Source organism: Cupressus sempervirens, chromosome 7, assembly GCF_028749045.1.
Source record: "Cupressus sempervirens isolate cs-2001-9-10 chromosome 7, ASM2874904v1, whole genome shotgun sequence".
In the NCBI taxonomy this organism is placed as follows: domain Eukaryota; kingdom Viridiplantae; phylum Streptophyta; class Pinopsida; order Cupressales; family Cupressaceae; genus Cupressus; species Cupressus sempervirens.
In genome coordinates this window covers 54,708,554-54,729,154 of record NC_143124.1, presented here as the reverse complement: position 1 = coordinate 54,729,154, position 20,601 = coordinate 54,708,554, and the positions used below count along the sequence as shown (strand labels likewise).

At 37.3% G+C, this 20,601-nt stretch overlaps 1 protein-coding gene and 1 long non-coding RNA gene across 2 annotated transcripts; both read left to right on the top strand.

Annotated features, from left to right (window-relative positions):
* Positions 1-5,629: 5,629 nt before the first annotated feature.
* On the top strand, positions 5,630-6,128 carry LOC149545452 (uncharacterized). The gene is made up of 3 exons (XR_016354256.1): positions 5,630-5,704; positions 5,808-5,923; positions 6,013-6,128. It is a non-coding gene; the product is annotated as an uncharacterized LOC149545452 (long non-coding RNA).
* A 1,393-nt stretch (positions 6,129-7,521) lies between these two features.
* Positions 7,522-19,969, top strand: LOC149545451 (ABC transporter G family member 32-like). The gene is made up of 5 exons (XM_089793769.1): positions 7,522-7,662; positions 7,745-7,828; positions 8,104-8,237; positions 8,325-8,340; positions 19,847-19,969. Exons 1-5 carry the CDS (start codon positions 7,522-7,524, stop codon positions 19,967-19,969), a joined length of 498 nt encoding a protein of 165 aa, XP_089649895.1.
* The last annotated feature ends 632 nt before the right edge of the window (positions 19,970-20,601 follow it).

The following is a 20,601-nucleotide window of genomic DNA, read 5'->3' as shown; positions in this document are numbered from 1 at the left end:
GGGAAATATAGGAATAGAAGAGGAAAGTGAGACATGCAGTTTATCTAGAACAGGGAGATTAACTAGAGGTCAAAGGACTAGAAGGAAATTCAATAAACGCTTGAAATTTTTCCTTGCTCAAGGGGGGTCATGTTCTTATGATGATGAGACGAAAGGCGACATCGAGGTGCCCTTGAGGTACCGACATCTATGGAAACATTGGGTACCCAAGGAACTTCCTCCAATAAACACTAATTTTTGTGTTAACGAGAGGATATATCGCATAGCACCATCATCACTACATGGTTTGGGCCTATTTTCTATGGACGACATAAAGGTGTCTTACAACAAAGTTTTTGAATTGATGGAGTATGGTTGACCATGTTACGATTACAAAAGTTAGATGCATATTGTTAAATATAAAAAAAGTATGCATAGGTATGCCCTCTCCGCAAATTATATACAACAGCAAGATAATAATCAAAGTAAAAGTGTGGCTATATACATTGATGGAAGGCTAAAAGCAACAGGGAATATTGCAAGTTTTATAAATAGTACACAACCTGGGTCAACTATAAAGCAACCCAATTGCATATTTGAGGCACGTGAGGGAAATCGTGTATTCATCTGTGCAATAAAATCAATACGTGCAGGGGAAGAGCTTCTTATTGATTACAATTTGAACCGCATAGATACAAATGAGGCTACTATCATGGGGGTGGTACATACTATTAAACCAAATTCTAATCAATGACTCCAACATACCATTTAGTCAATAAATTTTTGGCTAACATTTTTATACTTCATCTTTGACACAGGGGCACAATATGGAGCAACCGCCTGGAGGGGATGCTGACGATGCTCCCGGCTCATCTACACATGAGCAGGTAAAACTCATTTGTAATTGTGCAAACTAGATAGAAGCAAAATGTTATTTTTTTAATGTTGTTTTCTTTATTGTTTTGGAGTAATTTTGATAATACTAATACTATTGTTGTCACAGAGGGCTAGTGGTTGGAGGGAGGGAAAGGAACCTGCAGTCCCTCAGCAGGCCCCCCCCTAAGGAGGACCCTTTCTATATCAATTTAGCAGAGACCGATGACCCGATCGGTTCGATTAAAATTAATTTCAAGAAAATTAGCAAAGAAATTCTACGTTTGGCAACCATAATGCCTATGACTCAACAAATAAAAGATAGGGCATCTGAATTGTTGTACACCTCTGAGTCCTTAAAAGTAAGTATTAATGAAATTTTTAATTATAACAAGACTTCAATAATGGTTTTTATGTTATGCTCTTTTATGGCATTAATTAAAATATGGATGCGTTGTCTTTACAGAGTTTTTTGCTTGATTTCGAGCCCCGTTCCCATGATGAGGGTGTTGTAGGTGGTTCAGGTAGATCGCATGTTCCATTCCCCACTTCTATTTTCCACTGAATATATATAGGAATGATCATAATCATTGACAATACATGCTCAAACAATCCTTTTTTTTAATGCTCTAAAAATCTTGTCCATGCTAGTCCACGCGTTCTATATTTATGCATGCTCTAACAATTTTATTCTTCAGCTTCACATCAATTGAATCCTATGATGATGCCGCCTCCATCCAGGACAACCAAAAATCTCTTTTCGACTACTGAGTTAGAAACACGTAGCTTACATGCATCGACTGTTGCACCATCTACTGGTACACAAATCCCTCTTTTTCTCTCTTATGACAGCAACAAACAGTTTCTTTTTTACAACTTTATAACATCAATTATCATTTGTTCTTTTATACTTTGATCGTGACAAAGACTTATGAAACTTATGAAACTTTTTGTAATAGGACCTGCAACATCATTTCTTGGATGTTCCTATGTTCCTAGTACAGGAACGGTGAAGGATGTCACATTGATCGTCAGCGACAATGAAGGTATTCCATTAAAAGTAGCCAAAGTTCCAGGTACTTTAAAGTTATTATTATTCTATAGTGATATAATAGTAATTTAGTTTTTGATCACTCTTCATCGACTAATGATCCCATGATTGTTTTTTAGGGAATGATCTTTTTGGAGAAAACTTGGTGATGAGTGTTTGTGAATATTTGGGCCCACCATGCGTACCTGGTGGAACATCATATCCTAACTAAAACCCCAAACCACTATTTTGATTTCATATCATTGCTATAATATTTTTCCTTTTCATCCATTTCTTGAACTATATTAAAGGTAGCTTCACTTCATTTATGAGTCTAACATGTTTTTTTTTACTTAAAAGGTGGAATCACCAACGCAAACCGTTGAAGGATGATCTTATAGAAAGCATGACCCAACTCTTTGGACCTCGTGCATTTGAGAGAAACAAGCTCCTTGAAAAAGCTGGTTTATGTTTGAAGTATATTAGGGACCAGTATAGAAAAAATTTATGGGATAACCCCAGGTACGAGCAACCGCCCTATGTTCCTGAGGCTGAGTGGCAGGCTCTGATTTTGGATGGAAAGTATAAAGCTGACAAGAAAAATAATATTACACCAGTGGAGAGTACAAAAAGGTATGTGATACTATTGAGAATCTAATTATGTACTAATTAACCTCCATATTTATACTATCTAACATATTTCAAACTTTTCATAGATTTCCTGACACATCAAAGGCAACAAAGGCAAGACTAGAAAAGCACGGGACACACAAGCTCGGTTCTGGTGGTTTTTCAAAACTTCAAGCAAGAGTTGTAAGTATTAGTAAATGAAAAATTGTATCAAATTTTTTATATAATGTGAAGGGAAATGCTAGGACTCCCTTATTTAGCTCATCAATTATAAATAGGTCAATAGAATATAATAACAGTAGTGGATTTTCATATTCAATATAAACAATTCAACATTTGAAGTCAAGACTCTGCAATCTAGATTAGTGAAGAAAACTTGTGATTCACTAATATGACATTATTTAAAATCTCACCCTTGACTGAATTTTCCTCCAATAGTTGAGAATAAAGGTAGTGATTGAAAGAATGAGGGAATGCAGCAGCACTTGCAGCCATTTTTATTTCCAAAGAGCTGAACTAACTCTTACCCAACTTAAGAATTTGGAGAAAATATGTTGGTACAAGAAAAGCATACAAACATGCAACATTTATATAGTAGATTGCTCCATCAAAAATGCTTGATTTTTCTCCTATTATATTGTGATGGATATAGATGATTTGCTATTGATATTTTAACTACCCTCCATTGGTTGGTGAAACAATGCAAGTAAAATTCACCATACCACACAAAAATGCAAGGCTCAGAGTTCAAGAGATGCCCCATAGAAGACGATAAGAGAATTGGCTTCCAACAAGGCTATAGAGCCATGGCTGAATGGCTACGAGCTGAAATTAGTGTGGAAGGTTCTAATACTGATGCATCTCAGCCACAGGTAAATAAGCTAAATGAAATTTATTTCAAATTGAATACTTTACCAATTAGTCTATTTGATGTTAAGTTCCAATGTAAAGTGAGTATATCTGTTTTAATCAAGCAATGATAACAATGCATAGGATGTTGGAATGCAGCCTGACAATCCTTCTACACAATTTGTGGATGTCGAAGGTCCGCATGATGTGCATCCCAGTGGTGGAGGTATACATTTGCTATTAAATTTTTTATATGTAATTGCAATTGGTGTTTGGATTAACGTAACAGTTTGTATAGCAGCTGTAGAGGATCGAGGGGTCGATGTTCATGACCATATTGACATTGAGTCCAGACAAAATGATGTGGTCAGATCAGGTAAAGAGACACAATTATGTTATTTAAAATAATTAAATACTTGTAACAATTATAATAAATTATTTTTAATTTAACTCTTTTATTTTTTATTGCAGAGGACCCCCCTTTGCAACAGCATAGGAATTTGAGATCATCAAGAATAGAGAACAGAACAACTGATGAGGGGGGAATTGATGATGACATTGATGCTCCTCTTAGAGCTTACATAGAAAAAAGAAATATAAAGAAAAAAAAGAAATGATTGTCACTACATACCTTAATTGATAATGACTATATTTTATGTCTCAATGAATTTAATTATGTGCTAATGAATGTTCATGAATTATGTGTTAATGCAGAATATTGATGAATGTTGCATGTTAATGAATCTAATGTGTTTATGAATGTTATCATGTGATATTGATTGAATGTTATCATGTGATATTGATTGAATGTTACATTTTATTAATGGTTGAAAGAATGAATGAATGTTAGATGTTAATGGGGAATGTAGAGTGATGTTAGGGGGAGGGGGGTGGGGCCAAATGAGCTTCCACCTTTACGTGGTTGGCCCTGTTTAGTAGATAATATTAAACTATTCTCGAAACAAAGTGAAGCTCAATAAGATGTAAGTGAAGCTCAAATTGGCACAAATAGGGAGTCTATATGATGTAAGGGGTCATTTGAAGTCCTAGGGTTTCCTAGGAAGAGTTATGGGTGGAAGGTAGTGTTTACATGATGTAATAGGCTATTAAAGCCCCTAAATGATGTAAAATGCACTCAAAGTGCAAGATCCGTTATTTCTTGCTCCTTCCCCAATATCAAATGCTTTAATTTTGATCTCCCTAAAGTCATCTCGGAGGCTCCCAATTACACCGACACATGGATGCAAGAACACTGGCAACAACCTCATGTGTTAATAGGATATGGCATAAAGCTGCACAAGATGACAAGTTTTTTTGGCTCTTGGTGGATTTCGGAAACTATATTCTCTTTCCCTTTGGCCTATGCGTAATCCATCTGCTTCTTCTTCTTCTTCGCCATGTCCATTTCCTTCTCAAGCCTTGTCTCCCTTCTTATCAAAGCCTAGTCTGAATAAAAAGCACAGTGCAAAGACTCAATCTTGGGGTAAGGATGAGATTCATCTTTCTCTTTCTCTTTTCTCTATCCATTGCTACGAGAAAATGAGTAGTCCTCCTATGCAAAACGTGTCCTCTACCCAGTTTTAATCTTCCAATCATCCCATATTTCAAGATGCAAGCAGGCCCAAATAGGTATAAATCCATCTAGCCCCACAATAGATATTGCTGGTATTTCAGTTTTGTGTGTATTAAATTTTTGTGAAGACCAAAGTTTGTATCTTTTCATTCCTAATTTGATCATGGACTTATAAGTAAACATCAGAACCAGAAAGACCTTATAGTTTTCATGTTAGATGTAAATATATAGCTAGTTTGATGCCCATACATCTTACATTGTCTGGTCAGAAGGAGTGCTCGTGTGCAGCCTTGAAACCCTTCCAGGTGGCTGATAAGAAGGTAAAATTTCTAGATTTGATTTTTTTAGAGTGTTCTGTGATTCGTCATAGGTATTGATGCATCAATGGCAATAGCTTATGAGAAGAAATTAGGTATTGATGCACATAAAATTATTTTTGTGCAGTCTATTTGTGCATTTGTTGATGCATCAATGGAAACAGCTTATGAGAAGAAATGGCCACTTTTCCTGAGTACTAAAAACACAATTTTAAAAAAATATGATGGAAGGTATGTTTTCAAATCAATACAAGGATTGATGATCTTATTTTTACCTTTTTCTCTAACACACCTTACTTCCCATGTTATCATTCTTTATGATTCTCTAGCTTAAGGATCCTCATATTCTCGAAGATTCTTCTTATATGTGACTTAAATTGGTAGGTTTAAAGATATCTTCCAGGAGGTATATGAGGCTAGTTGGAAAGATAAATATGACGCAGCAGGAATCTGGTTGGTTTTGTTTCTTGGCACAATAATATGAAGATTGCAATGTTGATTATCTTGATTCTGTTGGGCACACAATAACTTCTTTCAATGATTGATTCATGAACAGGTATGAGCATAGGCTTATTGATGACATGGTAGCCTATGATTTGAAGAGTGATGGTGCCTATGTTTGGGCATGCAAAAATTATGATGGTGATGTGCAGAGTGATTTCCTTGAACAGGGTTAGTGGTGCAAAATACTATTTTTCATTGAATCTGGCTTTGAACTGATCATTATATATAATCTTACATATATCTATTGTTTTTGTAAGGAAGGAAACATGAATTGAGATTTTTTCAGGGAAGATATTGGCTGGCTCCACAATCATGATTAATCAGGTATAATCAGTGATTTTGCAAATTATTGCTTCTCTGGTTTAAATCTGTCACTTCTTTTATAGAGATAATATAACAATTTATCAATTATATTGCTTATTCAACAATTACAGTACTAACAGATTTGAAAACACCGAGCAATAATAGTATATGTATTAACTCTTTTGAACATATAGTTGAATATTCTATGGAAGGCTTGTACCACTATGTTTCATTGCAAGGTTATGCATATTTTTGTTCTGAATAAGATATCACAGATAGACTTGAGACTTGATACATATTCCAAATTGAAATAAGTCACCATCTTTTCTTGGAGTAACCAAATTGCGTAAATATGTTACCTTGGATATTTTAGTCTTACAATTTATGTACAGATTATTTTATAGTATGATTAAGTATTGTTAACTGCGTATATTTTCTATTTAGTTGTATAGGATACTTAATAAAATAAATTAATGTCACCTTTTTGTTTTTTTTTTTTTTGTATGGAGTTACCCAACCCCAAAAAACATTGTTGTATTGGTATGTTGTATTCAACTACCCATTCCCAATTATGATTCCAATTTGGCAACTTAGGAGTTGTGAGAGCAATTCAAATCACTCACTGGGGAAGATGGTTCATAATCATTTCCCCACTTGCTTCCTTGTATTTTCATAATTGGAACATAGGCATCTCTCTCTAATTAATGCTTACCTCTAATTTATTAACCGTATTGTTACTATGGATATAACACAATTAAATTTAAATCTCTTGATATCTGGATCATCAATCCAAGCATGGCTATAGAGAATCGTAGCTGTGTAGACACCAAATTTGAACAGTCCACTTACAATTGAGAAATAGATTATTGGTAGTGTCCTCATCTACTTGACAGATTGAGCATGTAGAAGCTTGGTAGGTGCCTCAAACCTAGCCCTAGTTTCATTGCCAACCATAAATTTGGTGTATACACGATAGTTGTTTTGATCTTGTGAGCATTGAATATCAGGATCTCCATTTGACTTCTCGTTATTAATGCCTTGACTCACTATTGTCAGATAAACAACCTAGTTGAAGTCCAGTGCAAAGAGGTTGCTGGCTACCAAAGATTTGATAAGTGTTACAAAAATATTCACTGTAACAATCTCCTTCTAAATTGAACTCCCGATGAATATTAATCTGGAATTCTTTCGGCACCATCTTTTTTATTTGTTTTTTAATATTCGAAATTCCTACTCTAGCCTCATTGCTCTATTTTTGTTTTTATTCTATTTAATTATATATGTAATATTACAATGTGAAATTCAATGTTCAGATATTTGTGGATGAAGTAATGGAACTTGTGGAACTCACTTCTTTGAGAGGTGCCTTGGTTGGGCTTCCTAGACTGAATGGCCTATCTACTGAATAGCGTAAGAGGTTAACAATAGCAGTAGAGCTTGTGGCTAATCCTTCAATTATATTCATGGATGAGCCAACTTCAGGCTTGGATGCTCAGGCAGCAGCTATAATTATGAGAACAGTAATAAATATAGTTGACACGGGGAGAACTATTGTTTGCACAATCCATCAGCTTAGTATTGATATCTTTGAGGTATTTGACGAGGTAAAGATTTGGTTTTTTTAAAATAGCTTTGTGAAGCATTTGAAATTGGCATCTTCTTAAAGCTAAATGAAATATGTTGCAGCTATTCTTAATGAAGCGAGGAGGTCAGCTTATCTATGCAGGTCCACTTGGTCACAATTCTAACAAACTTATAGAATATTTTTCAGTAAGATGCCATCCACTACGGTTTTATTCTGTTGAGAGATTTAGATCTGAATCTGGTACCTTTTGATGAGTAGTTTGAATTTTGGAGTTGTAAGTAGTCATAGTTTATTGTACTAGAACCAATAGGAACTTGATTTTATATACAATGAATTGGTCATGGCCGATAGTGTTGACCACTAAGCTTTTAGCAAACATTCTCAATACGTTGAGCTTAAGAGTCAAGCACTAGCTGCAATCATCATATATGTTTCAGCTAATTGAAAATGATTCATGTAGGCCATTGAGGGGGTTCCACAAATCAAGGAAGGTTATAATCCAGCTACGTGGATGCTGGAAGTAACTTCTATGTTAGAAGAGCACCGTCTAGGTGTCAACTTTAGTGAAATCTATAAATCATCAGAATTGTATAGGTGAGTGAGTTTGCCTTATTGATCTCTTCAGCCTGTTCCAATGGATTTTACATTTTATTTTCTATCTTGTACATTTTCCTATCACAGGCAAAACATGGCACTGGTAGATAGTTTGAGCAAGCCAGTTCCAGGCTAAAGAGAGCTTCATTTTGAGACAAAGTACTCTCAGCCCTTTCTAGCATAATGCATGGCTTTCCTATGGAAGCAGCACTGGTCCTATTGGATAAACCCTCAATAAAGGTATTCCAATATCAATTGAAGGATAGCTTAAAGCACAAATTTTTTTATTTATTCTTTTTATTCTTCAACCGTCGCAATTGCGACGACGTTGTCTTCGCACCTATAGTAACCCCGACACAATTGGAGGGGTTGGCATCGTAATTGCGATGGAAAACACAAGAATTGTGACGCAGTTGTCAATCACACCTACCCTCCAATTACGACGGGGTTGTTGTAGGTGCGACGGCAACCCTGTCGCAATTGCGACGGAAAATACAAGAATTGCGATGAGGATGATGGGACAACAAGGTGGCTGCATAGCGATGGATAGGCGTCACAATTTCGACGGAAAGGGTAGACATCATAAATTGTGACTAAATAACTATGACGTCTATGTCTATCGCAGTGGCGACACATTGCTATCGTAATTGCGACACATAGCCGTCACAAATCGATGCCAAATCTATTAGTGTAGGGATCTCCCCAAGGACAAATTCACAATACAATTTTTTTAAGAAATACATTGGAACCTCATGATTATTGCAAGGAGGGGCATCAAAGACCATCCACAGTCTATCCCAAAAGTTATTTCTAATACCATCATATATGCACCAATGGATGGGAAATCTTTTAGTTGTAGTTTTAACAATATCTTGTTCACCAGGCTTTTTAAACAATGCATAAATGCTACCTTTTGGTATTTTTATTTTTATTTTACATCTTGATATGATAATTTTTTTGAATAATATCTTCTTTGTTCATCTCACTTAACACACCAAATATTTAACTGACCACTAATGGAAGCCACATATTCATAATGGACTTGAGGGAGGATGCTAATTGTGCTCTTATTGGATTGGTTTGACTACAAGCTTTCAACCTACCAATGAGTGCTTCTAATTCATTTTTTCCTCTTTCTATTTCATTCATTATGTTGGCTTGGGTGCTAGGAGGAGGTCTTCCAATCAGTGCAGGTTGCGAAATTTCTTTCTTTTTTGTGGAGGGTTTTGATTTTCATCTTGTGGAGGGTTTTGATTAGGATCTTGTAGAAGGTTTTCATTTTGATTTTGTTGATCTAGCTGGGGATTTGACAGTTGATTATTCACATTTCCTGATAAGAAACCAATTGCAATCTCAATAAATAAAAAAATTAAAGCGAAATTGAAAAAACCTACAAAATAATGTAAAAACTTACAAAACATTACAAAAACATATTTAAAAAATGCAAAAACAAGGGTAGAAAACATACTACATGATCCCAATCTTGAACTTCGGTGACAAGGAGACAGGTGACAAAATTCTTCAACTTCTTCAATCCGTATGTGCATTATTGAGGAAAATGCAAACGCCAAAAAGAATGATAAAATGGTCTACGAGTTTGTAGCCCATTTATAAAATTTTCTAATTTTTCAAAGTTCATGCGCACTATAGCGCATACGTGCTTTGTAAAATTTAAAAAATAATTTTAGGTGTCATTTTTTTTGCACCACAACTTGGTGCACATACCCTAATCTAATTTCCTTTTTTGAAACTTTCTCTCTCAACATGTGATAATAGAAATGTGCTTAGTCTGTGAATGCAACACTAGATTCTTAGACATATTTATCATTCTTGTGTTATTACAATTTATGACAAGTTTATTGATTTTTATCCTTATATCCTTCAACATTTTCTTCATCCAAACAACTTGATTGCAATTGTTTGCTACTACAATATATTTTGCTTTTGTTGTACTTTGTGATGTACAATCCTACTTCTTGCTCAGCCAAGAAACCAATCTTCCTCCAAGAAAAAAGGCTCCACCACTGGTGCTTTTTCTATCATCCATATTGCATGTCCAATTAGCATCAATATAATCACTTAGAGTAAAATCATTTGATCTATCATACCACAATCTGAACTTAGATGTTCATTTTAGATATCCAAATATTATTTTGGCTACTACATAATGTGCTTCTCTAAGATCATCTTGGAATCTTGCAACAATTCAAACTACATTTTCTATATCCAACCTTATGTGAGTCAGATATTGCAATCCTCTAATCATAGATATGTACTTTTTATGCTAAATACTAGGTGTCTCGTTCTTTGTAGATAACTTGTGTCTAGTTACCATAGATCTTTCAATGGGTTTGTATGTTTCCAAACCAAACCTTTTCAATAAATCCTTCAAGTATTTAGTCTAAGAAATAAAGATTCCTTCTTTATTCTATACAATCTACAATCCTAGAAAATATTTCATTTCTCCTATTACATTCTTGTCTGTTGGTCTAGAAACCAATTCCCATGTCTCATTCTTTACTATATGATCTAATTCCTCTTTCATAGCTCATTTCCAATAATCACCTTAAATGATTTATCTAAATTCTTGGGTTCAACTTGAAATATCAAACATAGTTCTTCATTGACTCTACTTCTTGTCATCACATCTTTATCTTTTCTTGTGATGATCTACTCGGATGGGTGATTATTTATCATGTTCTTTCCTAAAGTAGGAGTTGTTATCTCAACTCTTAACTCTACTGAAGGTTCTGATCTTTGTACCTACTCTCCTTCATTCTAAAAATCATTGTTAGTCTCAAAAAATACTTCATCATTTCTTGGCTTAGTAACAACATCATCATCTAAATTGTAATCAACTATTCTCTCTTGTATCCTGAATTTCTCATCAATTCTCATATTTACACTTTCCATAATGGTCTTAGTTCTCTAATTATAACATCTATAAGCCTTTCTTTTCAATGAATAACTTCAAAGCATACCTTCATCACTTCTAGAATCAAACTTACCAATATCATCTCTTTTGATATAACACTTACTGCCAAAAAATTTGAAATACTTAACTTTAGGTAAGTGACCAAACCATAATTCATAAGGGGTTTGTGTCTTTCCTGACTTGTACTATGTTCATAGTGTAGACTTTTGTATTCACAACTTCTCTCCAAAACATCTTGGATACTTCATTCTCAACTAACATAGCTCTTGCAACTTCTGTAACTGGTCTATTTCTTCTTTCTACAATGCCATCAAGAGTCCTCAACTCAACTCTTTCTTTTGCTCTAGGATCAGATCTCTACTCTTCAATTTGATTCCCATTCTACAAATCATTGCTAATGATAACTTCCACATTTTCATGGTTAGCCTTAGGATCAACAATAGTTACCAAAGCTATCTCTTCTACTACTTCCTTTTCCTTAATCAATTCAAGCTCATCATCACAATCTTTCAAGAATCCTTCCATACTTGCTTTAAATTATTCATCTTCATCAAAAAGAAAATTCTTTCTAGATTTCCTTATTCTCTCAAGGCATGTAGACACATAATGACCAAACTCATTACATATCCAACAAGAAAAAATTTCCATACCTTCTTTCTCTCTTTTCATAACAAGATCAATACCTTCCTTGATCTTCATGTCTTCTTTGGATCTGAACTTATCCTTTCTTGTGCCTCTATCTAGAAACTCAATGCTCAAATTTGTGAACAATTCCAATCTCTTAACAAGAAGCTCCATCTTTTAGGTGTCAAAATTTCCTCCATCAGATTTAGGACTATCTTTTCTAAAATAACTCGCCACTAATCTCCCAAAGTTGTTAAGATTTATCTTCAAGGACTTGATGCTCTACTACCAATTTTTAGAAATAATAGTTGACCAAGATAACTGAGAGGGGAGGGGGTGAATTAGTTGTCCAACAACTAAACCATTTATCTTCATTAAACAAACTTAACCATTCAACCAAAGTAAACAAAAACCATACAAACATGTACATAGACAATCACACTAGATTTGTTGACTAGGGAAACCCTCGATCAGAGGGAAAACCATGGTGGGAATGATGCCCACAAGATTATGTACTAATATAAATATTCCTTGTTAGAGGATGGACCTTGTTAGGATTCTATTACAACATTTAGTATATATGAGTCCCTATTAGGAGATTTGTAATCCCTGTTAGGAGTTGTAGTACAATGTATGCAAGAAGAGCCCACTCCCCAAACATGCAACTTCAAGTAAAAGAAGAACTCACTACCAAAACAAGTGATTTAATGATGCAAGAGAATCTTGGGTTTCCTTTTAATCTTGCACTTTTGTTCATTCTACTAGTTGATGTTGAGTAACTAGTTTCTAGTTGATGCCGAGTGACAATTTTTCAATTGATGCCGAGTAACTAGTTTCTAGTTGATGCCGAGTGACCAGTTTCCAATTGATGTCGAGTGACCAGTTTCTAGTCAATGCCAAGTGACTAGTTTCTAGTTGATGCCGAGTGATGTCAAGTGCCAGTTTTTAGTTGATGCTAAGTGCCAGTTTCTAGTGGATGCTGAGTGATGTCTGTGGAACAAGATTTTAGTATGCAAAGAACATTAGCAATAAGAGAAATATTCACAAACTAAAACTATATTCACATATGAGATTAGACAAAGGAAATAGTTAAGGAATGCAAACTCAAAAAAGGAAACACTCCATGCTTCCTTGATTTTGTAGATGTGTCCTTTGATGTGGATGTATGCTCAATTTGCTTGCTCAAATGCTTCAATGGATGGGAGTGGGTAATGGCAAATTGGTAGTCTTGTGAGCTCTCAATTCGGCATCATAAGGGTATGGTTGATGGCTTTTGGCTCTCAAAAGGGCATTATAACTTTAGCTCCAAGATTGTGATTGAAATGGCTTGGAATGGGATTCAATTTATAGGCTAAGGGGTAGAGGGATGGAGGGCTTAGATGCAAGGATGGGGAGATGGTTAAGGAGGGCTAAGATGCACTCAAAGGGGAGCACATGGATTGTGCTTGTTTAGCACCAATGGAAAGGTGACACTTGTCACAAGGAGGATGAGTGTGAGAGGATAGGGTAAAGGGTTGGTTAAAGGCATGATGAGTGGGGTTGAGTATGTAAGAGAGATGTAAGAGGAATGAGTGTGGAAGAGGGAAGAGTGTGGAAGATGGATGTAAGAGTCATGAGTGGGCTTGTAAGAGTCTTTTATGGTTTGTAAGAGCACTCATGACTTGGTGGTTGAGATTTTTGAGGGGAGACTTTGGTTTGGATTAGGAAAGTCTTAAACTTGTTTAAGGAATGTGACAACATTAGGGGGTGGATTAGGCTTGGGTTTAGGATTAGATTAGGGATGTTAGAGATGTGCAAGTGGATGGAATTAATGAGGTTGGGTGAGTTAGTGGCTAAGCTTGGTTAGTATGGGTAGATGGGGTGGATTAGGCTAAATGGAAGATTAGGGATAAGTTAGGGGTTTTCGGATTTGAGGATTTTATTTATCAAATAGATTTATTTAATAAATGGAGATTTTTGGAATTAGATAGAAGAATAGGATTTAATTGATAAATAAAAGGTTATTTGATTTATCAATTAGGACTATAGATGATTAATTAAATTAATCAGCTAGGGGATGGCAAAGGATTAACTAAATAAGAATTTAATTAATGATGTCTTTTTAGATAACTAAATAAGATTACTAAAATAGTTTAATCAAATTTAGGTGTCTACATTTTGCCCCTCTTTGACATAGTGTTGAGACAATACTATTTCAAAGAAGTTTGAATGAAGACGACACGAGGAAGATGTTTTAGCAACAAGGTTGCCACAGTCTCGGATAAGAAGAGGAGAGACTAGACTTAGATGATGCCCCCTTAAGAAGGCGATGGGGAGAGAAATGAGGCTCGACAACTTAAAAAATACAAGAAATTGAGATGAGCTAAGACACAGGTTGGCAAAGAGAAGAGGTTTAGTTAGCTCAAACTCTCACTATGGGAGAATGATAAAGGGAAAATTAGAGGCACAAGAGTAAAGCAAGTTTAAGACTTTCCAAGGTTGGGGGGGGGGGGGGGGGGGGGGTGGAGGAGCAGAGCGCTATGAAAGGAATCCATGGTAGGGAGATGGGTGATGGAATGATAAAGCTGATGCAACGGGATTTTAAAGAGTTAGATTGGCGGACGATGGGTTTCAGAGATCCCTAGGACTAGGATTGTGGATCTCGAAAGATGAGGCTTGGTGGATTGATTTGATTGGTGGATCCCTAAGACTAGGATTGTGGATCCCTAAAACTAAGCGTGTGGAGTGATCCAAAGAGATACTGATGCATAAGCTAGGATAAGTGCTGGATATGGATGGGGGATAATGGAGATGAAGGGAATCCATTGAAGCTTTTTGAGCAGGGGGATACTTCAAAGAGAAGTACCACCATGTAGTTGAGCACTAGATTTTCTATAGGACTATTAGTTAATTTCCAAGGTTACCAAGAACATCAAGGCTTTTTCACCAACCGTCCAGAGGACTGACGAAATGACTCGAAACAAACACACAAGGATTGCCCCCGTATCACATATGAATCCCAGAGGAAGCAGCGTGGAAACGACACTAGGTAACCCACAAGCAGAAAAAGAAAACAAGCAAAAGACCTGATCAAGACCTTATGCTTTAATTGCCCCATTCGTAGCATACCATGATATGGAAGATCGTGGCAACCTTGAGGGAACAAGGATATTGCTTGGAAAAGATATTTCAAGACCCAAAAGGGAAGATCCCAAATCAAAAGAAAGCAAAAATCCAAAAGAGAACCATTTGCCAATGAGATGGGTAGGATGAGGTACTAACGCACCAAGATCAGACACAAGGAAAGCTATATCCTGCAAGGACCTATTTGAGAGCACCTAAGCTAGTGGATTTGGATGAGTGATGCATCTGGCAAGCTGAACTAAGAAGGATAACACTTTGGTGATAGGAAATCTAGCTAAAAGATGCATTGAAATAGCTAACCAAGGTGTGCAATGTGTGCAATATGTTGACCAAGGATGAACTAACACGAAAGCCGGATAGATATAATGGTACCAAGCTAAAGAGGATGTACAAGCTGACGGACCAAGATATTTACAAGCTGGAGCTGACCAAGATATTTACAAGCATGCAAATAGCTTAGGATGATAGGATAGCAGGATGGTTCGACGTTGGTGCCAGATGCAAAAGCTAAGGATGGGGTGATAGCAAAAGATATGGATTTGGAGAGGATGCCTCCTAATGATGATGAGAGATTTTGTGACCAAGGATAGCTAGAGGAGCAGGATGAGATGGCTGGATAGGACAGTAGATAGCGAGGATTATGATGGATATAAAGAGCTGACATTGGGTTTGCATGAGGATAGCCTAGAGCTAGATACCAATGACAAGGGAGGATGGACAAGACAAGATCTCCAAGGAATACAATGCCCCCAATCAGAAGATGACATGCGGAAGGAGATCTTATGATAGATGTGATAGGATTGAAGCTAGGATGAAAAAGCTGAAGATGCTAGGGAGATGGATGATAGTTGTGATGGTTGGCAGAAGCTGTAGGAGATAAGTGGATGGTGTGAGATGGAAGCTGGAGGGTGGAGGATAGATGGATAGATTGGAAGATGGAGCTAGATGACAAGATGTGACCAAAAGCATGAGGATGATAGGCTAAGCTGGGGATGGCTGGATTACGCATGACGCTTGTTTTCCAAATTTTCATCATGGTACTTGTCCAAGGCACTTGTATTGCCAAGTTTTCACCATTGGATGCTTTATTTTTCTTTTTCTTTTTCTTTTTCTTTTTGACTTTTTGACTTTGGACTTAGCTGGAATGATTTTGGCTTTCTTCAGCTATTTTTGGCTTTTTCTCTGGAATTTTTCACTAGCTATTGGAATGTTCAATTTTGTTGCTAGCTATTGGTACACCGGATGTGTGATTTAATCAATAGATTGGATTAGATGGGATTGATGGTAGGATATGGAGGGATGAAAAGGATGGAAAGGAGCATGAGATGGGGATGCTTGCAGGATCAACATTGGCACATGTTGGGGCAGGTGTGAAAAGAGCATATGGGGGATAGATGGTAGATGTGGGCTTGATGGAGGATTTGTGGAAGCGCACTTGGGGATATAGGCACCCAAGATGGAGTTAGGAGATGGGGGACATGAGTCACTAGATGGAGGATTAGCAATGGTGGATGCCATTATGCATCGGGTTTCAACTTTTTTCTTTGGGATCCACATAGTTTTGGATTTTCTTTTCATAGGCTTTTGCATTGTTTTGCATTCTTTGATTGGATTTTTCCTTTTTGGAGTATGTCTTTCAAAATAGACATATGATTTCCTAGGATGTGGATTTTTAGCTTTATGCATTTTGAAGTTGGCATTTACATTGCTGTGGTAAGCTTTGGGAAGATGGTTAGGAGAAGCTTTGTGAGAGGGAGAGGATATGGAAGAGCATGTAGGAGGATGATGATGGATGATGTGCCCTGATATGTGCCTTTTTTGATCTTGCATAGGAACGGATGGAATAGGATTTGAATGATGGTTGATAGGAGGATGGAGGATGGTAGATTTTGGGACATAGGGACCCAAAATGGATTTAGCAGATGAAGGGGGGATATGGTAAGTTGTTTTGGGTTGCAAGGGTGGTGGAGGGGGGATGACATAAGCTTTCTTGAAGGAGTGATGGGAGGCTGGCATGGTGGGTTTGGAGATAGGCTTGGTTTGGGGGTGTGGTGTACCAACACTTTTAGATGGTGAGCCTTTGGATACATATCTAAGACCGTGAAATCCTTGATTCTTTTGTGCAATAATAAGCTTTCTGATTCCTTGCTCTTGTGGTCCTAAACCTTGACCTTGATAATGCCATTGATTGAGCATTTGAACTAGACGAGGATACTTTTTGCTTGCAGAAAATGGTGGAGGTGCTTTATCAAATGTACTGCAATGGGGAGATACTGTTCTTAATTCTTTTGCTGAGAGGACGCCACCATGGATGAATGTAAGTGAACCAAGGGGGTAGATTATAGATGGTGGAATAGCTTGGATAGGTGGTAAGATGGAAGCATGGAGCGGAGGAGATGGTAGGATAGGATCTTGATTTAGCTGATGGGATGAAAAGATATCCTTTAGTACAGGAGGTATGGCTTGAGTTTTTGGAGATGGAGGGGATGGTGACTGCGCTATGGATGGAAGACATGATACGATGATATTTTCATTTATGCTTTGGGGGATGTCAACATGCTTTTGGGCAAGATCTTGATAGGATTGGATTGGAGTGGATGGTGTGATAGGAGGTCAAGGGATAGATTCTTCAAAGGCAGTGGATGGATAGATGGGAGATTCAGTAGTGGAAATGGGTGAGTAGAAGATGGATGCATAAGGGTCATCACGAGAGATTTGGGAAATGCTTGGAGGGGATGTGGATAAGATTTGAAGGTATTTGATAGGTGGTGGGATTTTGGTGCTTGTGGGAAGTGGAAGGATTTTAAGCAATTTGATAGATGGTATGGGGATGATAGCTATGGGAGATGGAGGTGATATTATAGATGGGGAAGCTTCATTACTGACTACTTCAAATGTTTGGATTAGATGACATGGGTTATCGACTGTTGGAGGTGGCTTTTCTTGTATTTCCTTTAGGAGATTCCTTGGAGACTTGTGTGTCAGAAGTGGAGGTGGATTAACAGGAATAGCTAGTGTGATGGGGGTGGAAGATTGGAAGCTTGGTTGATTGGGTGATGGAGGAGAAGCTGGGATATCAGATGGCATGACTAGATAGTTTGGAATAACTCTTGGATTTTGGGGGATGGTTGGTGGAATGTTTCTAAGGCTCTCAAGATACCCTTCATAGTCAACAAGATCTTCATCATTATTGGAATAGGAGGTAGCAGGAGCAAGGACAATACGACCGAATATATCATGATAGGATTGGTACTTCATGCTTTGATGATGAGTTTGATGGGGATGGGGTCTTGCATATGGATGAACACGGAAGCTCATGGTCGAATTTGGATTAAGTTTAGATTTTGGATTGGCCGATGAAAGATTTCCTAGGGCGAGTCAAAGCTGTACGAAAGACCTAAGGAGGATTGGCTGGGGATTTTTGGCTTTCATGTGGATGGAAGACTTTCAAGGGTATGCTGTCAAAAAGTGAGAGTTTTGCTTTCCTATGTGCAGGATTGGTGGAGATTGTGTCAACTTAAGGATAGACTAATGATCCTATGGGCATGACACGGGATTGACCACTTGTGGATCCCAACCTTTAGCTCAAGGTGATGAGGGATACAAGTGACAAAGTTGGGTTACCTTAGACAATGCTTTGTCAGAGGGATAACTTTGGTGAGATTGGTTGATTGGTAGGATTGATTGGATAGCAAATTCTAGTAGAGTGACAACAACTCTTTAAAGGCTTGGGTGTGATTTTGGATTAGGTTGCTAGCTGGCTGGGGGGGGATGATTTGGATGGACTTTGGATTTCGGATTGTTCTAAAGAAAAGAACTAAGGGAGCTTGGATGATCTTTTGATGAGGCAGTGACTACGCTAAGTATGCCTTGAGCTAGGAGATTTCTGCTTTTCTGAGATTTTGACCAAAGTTGGCAAACATTCATTCAAAGGCTATGAACAAACAAGCAGACAAAATTTTGGAGCAAGCACGTCAAACACACCAACATCCTCAGAAGCTTTCTTCAAGGATGAAATTTGGTTTAGCTAGGGAGTCCTCGATATACACAAGGTACGTGAGGCCCATATCCATAGATGAAACCAAAAATATGTCACACAGCCGAGAGGAGCGGTAACCCACTTCTCTTCTTTCACTTCTCAAGGGTATAAAGTTCCTTGAGGCTTAGCCCAAGTGAAAAAATCTTGATCCCAAGAGAGGTGTCTTTCGATTGACCTCCCGATCTTTATACTCCGCCGGAATGCTAGAGTTGAGGTCATCCCAAGGGGTCATGAAATCTCTAAGCAGGCCTCCTAAAAAGAGAAACAAGGTTTTGGATCCTAATCTTATGCACCCAAGATGGCCTCGAAAGATGATAAGGGGAGAGAAGACTTGGATGACCTTGGACTAAAAAGTAGAGTTCTTTTCCAATTGATGATTTAGATTTTGTAAGCTATGATTAAAGACACTCGTGATTATGGCATACAATGTTCATTCCAACTTGACAGCGTCGTCAGCATAATGGAAGTCGAGAGATCGTCAACATAAGAAAATGCGAGCATCATTGAGATGCATCAAAACCATGCAATGTTCATTGATTGTTAGGCATTCAAGATTGAGTTTGTTTATTTTAAGCATGCATTCCAATGAAAGGCTGATTTTTATCCATGGCATTCAAGAGTGTTTTGAGCAACATTTTTTTTTTTTTTTTTTTAAATAAATTTTTAGTAATTTTTGGTGTTCTTAAACATACAAGTTCATTTGTTAAAGTTTTGAAATCATGCAAAGACAATGACTTGGACAAGACAGCCAAAAACTAGGCGACAAATCTTGGAAAACACTACAACAGGCGGAGATGCCAATCTGCGCAAACGCTAATCTGCACAGATGTTGATTTGCGTAGATGATAGTCTGATAAAGAAAGTAGCTGGCGGTGTCGGAGATGACAGTTGGAAGATTGCGATGGCGGAGTCGTCAGTTTGACAGGCAGAGATGACAAAATTCGCGGACGACAGTTTGGGCTTTTAGAGACGGCGGTTGAGCTTGCACAGACAACGGTTGTACAGGCGTAGACAATGGTTGAACTTGCAGAGACGACGGTTGGGTTTGCGCAGATGACAGTTGAGATGGCGGAGACGATGGTTGAGTTTGTGCAGACAACGTTTTGCAGAGACGACAGGCAAAGACGCCAAATTGCAAAGACGACAGGCAGAGATGACACTGCGCGAAGTGAACCGACGAACGCGAGTTTTTTTTAGAATTTTTTGTTTTATTGGTTATTTTCAGATTTTTGAGGGTATGTCTTCTTCTCTAGTGCATCCTTCCACCTGCAAAAACAAGAAAACACACTTTGCAACAACTTAAACCATTAGATTGTTAGTTTTTAAGCACAAAATATAGATTGAAATAGATGAAAAAAATGACCCATAGCGGGGTCCCACCGAGCGTGCCAAAATGTAGAACAAGATTTTAGTATGCAAAGAACATTAGCAATAAGAGAAACATTCACAAACTAAAACTATATTTACATATGAGATTAGACAAAGGAAACAGTTAAGGAATGCAAACCCAAAAAAGGAAACACTCCATGTTTCCTTGATTTTGTAGATGTGTCCTTTGATGTGGATGTATGCTCAAATGCTTCGATGGATGGGAGTGGGTAATGGCAAATTGGTAGCTTTGTGAGCTCTCAATTTGGCATCAT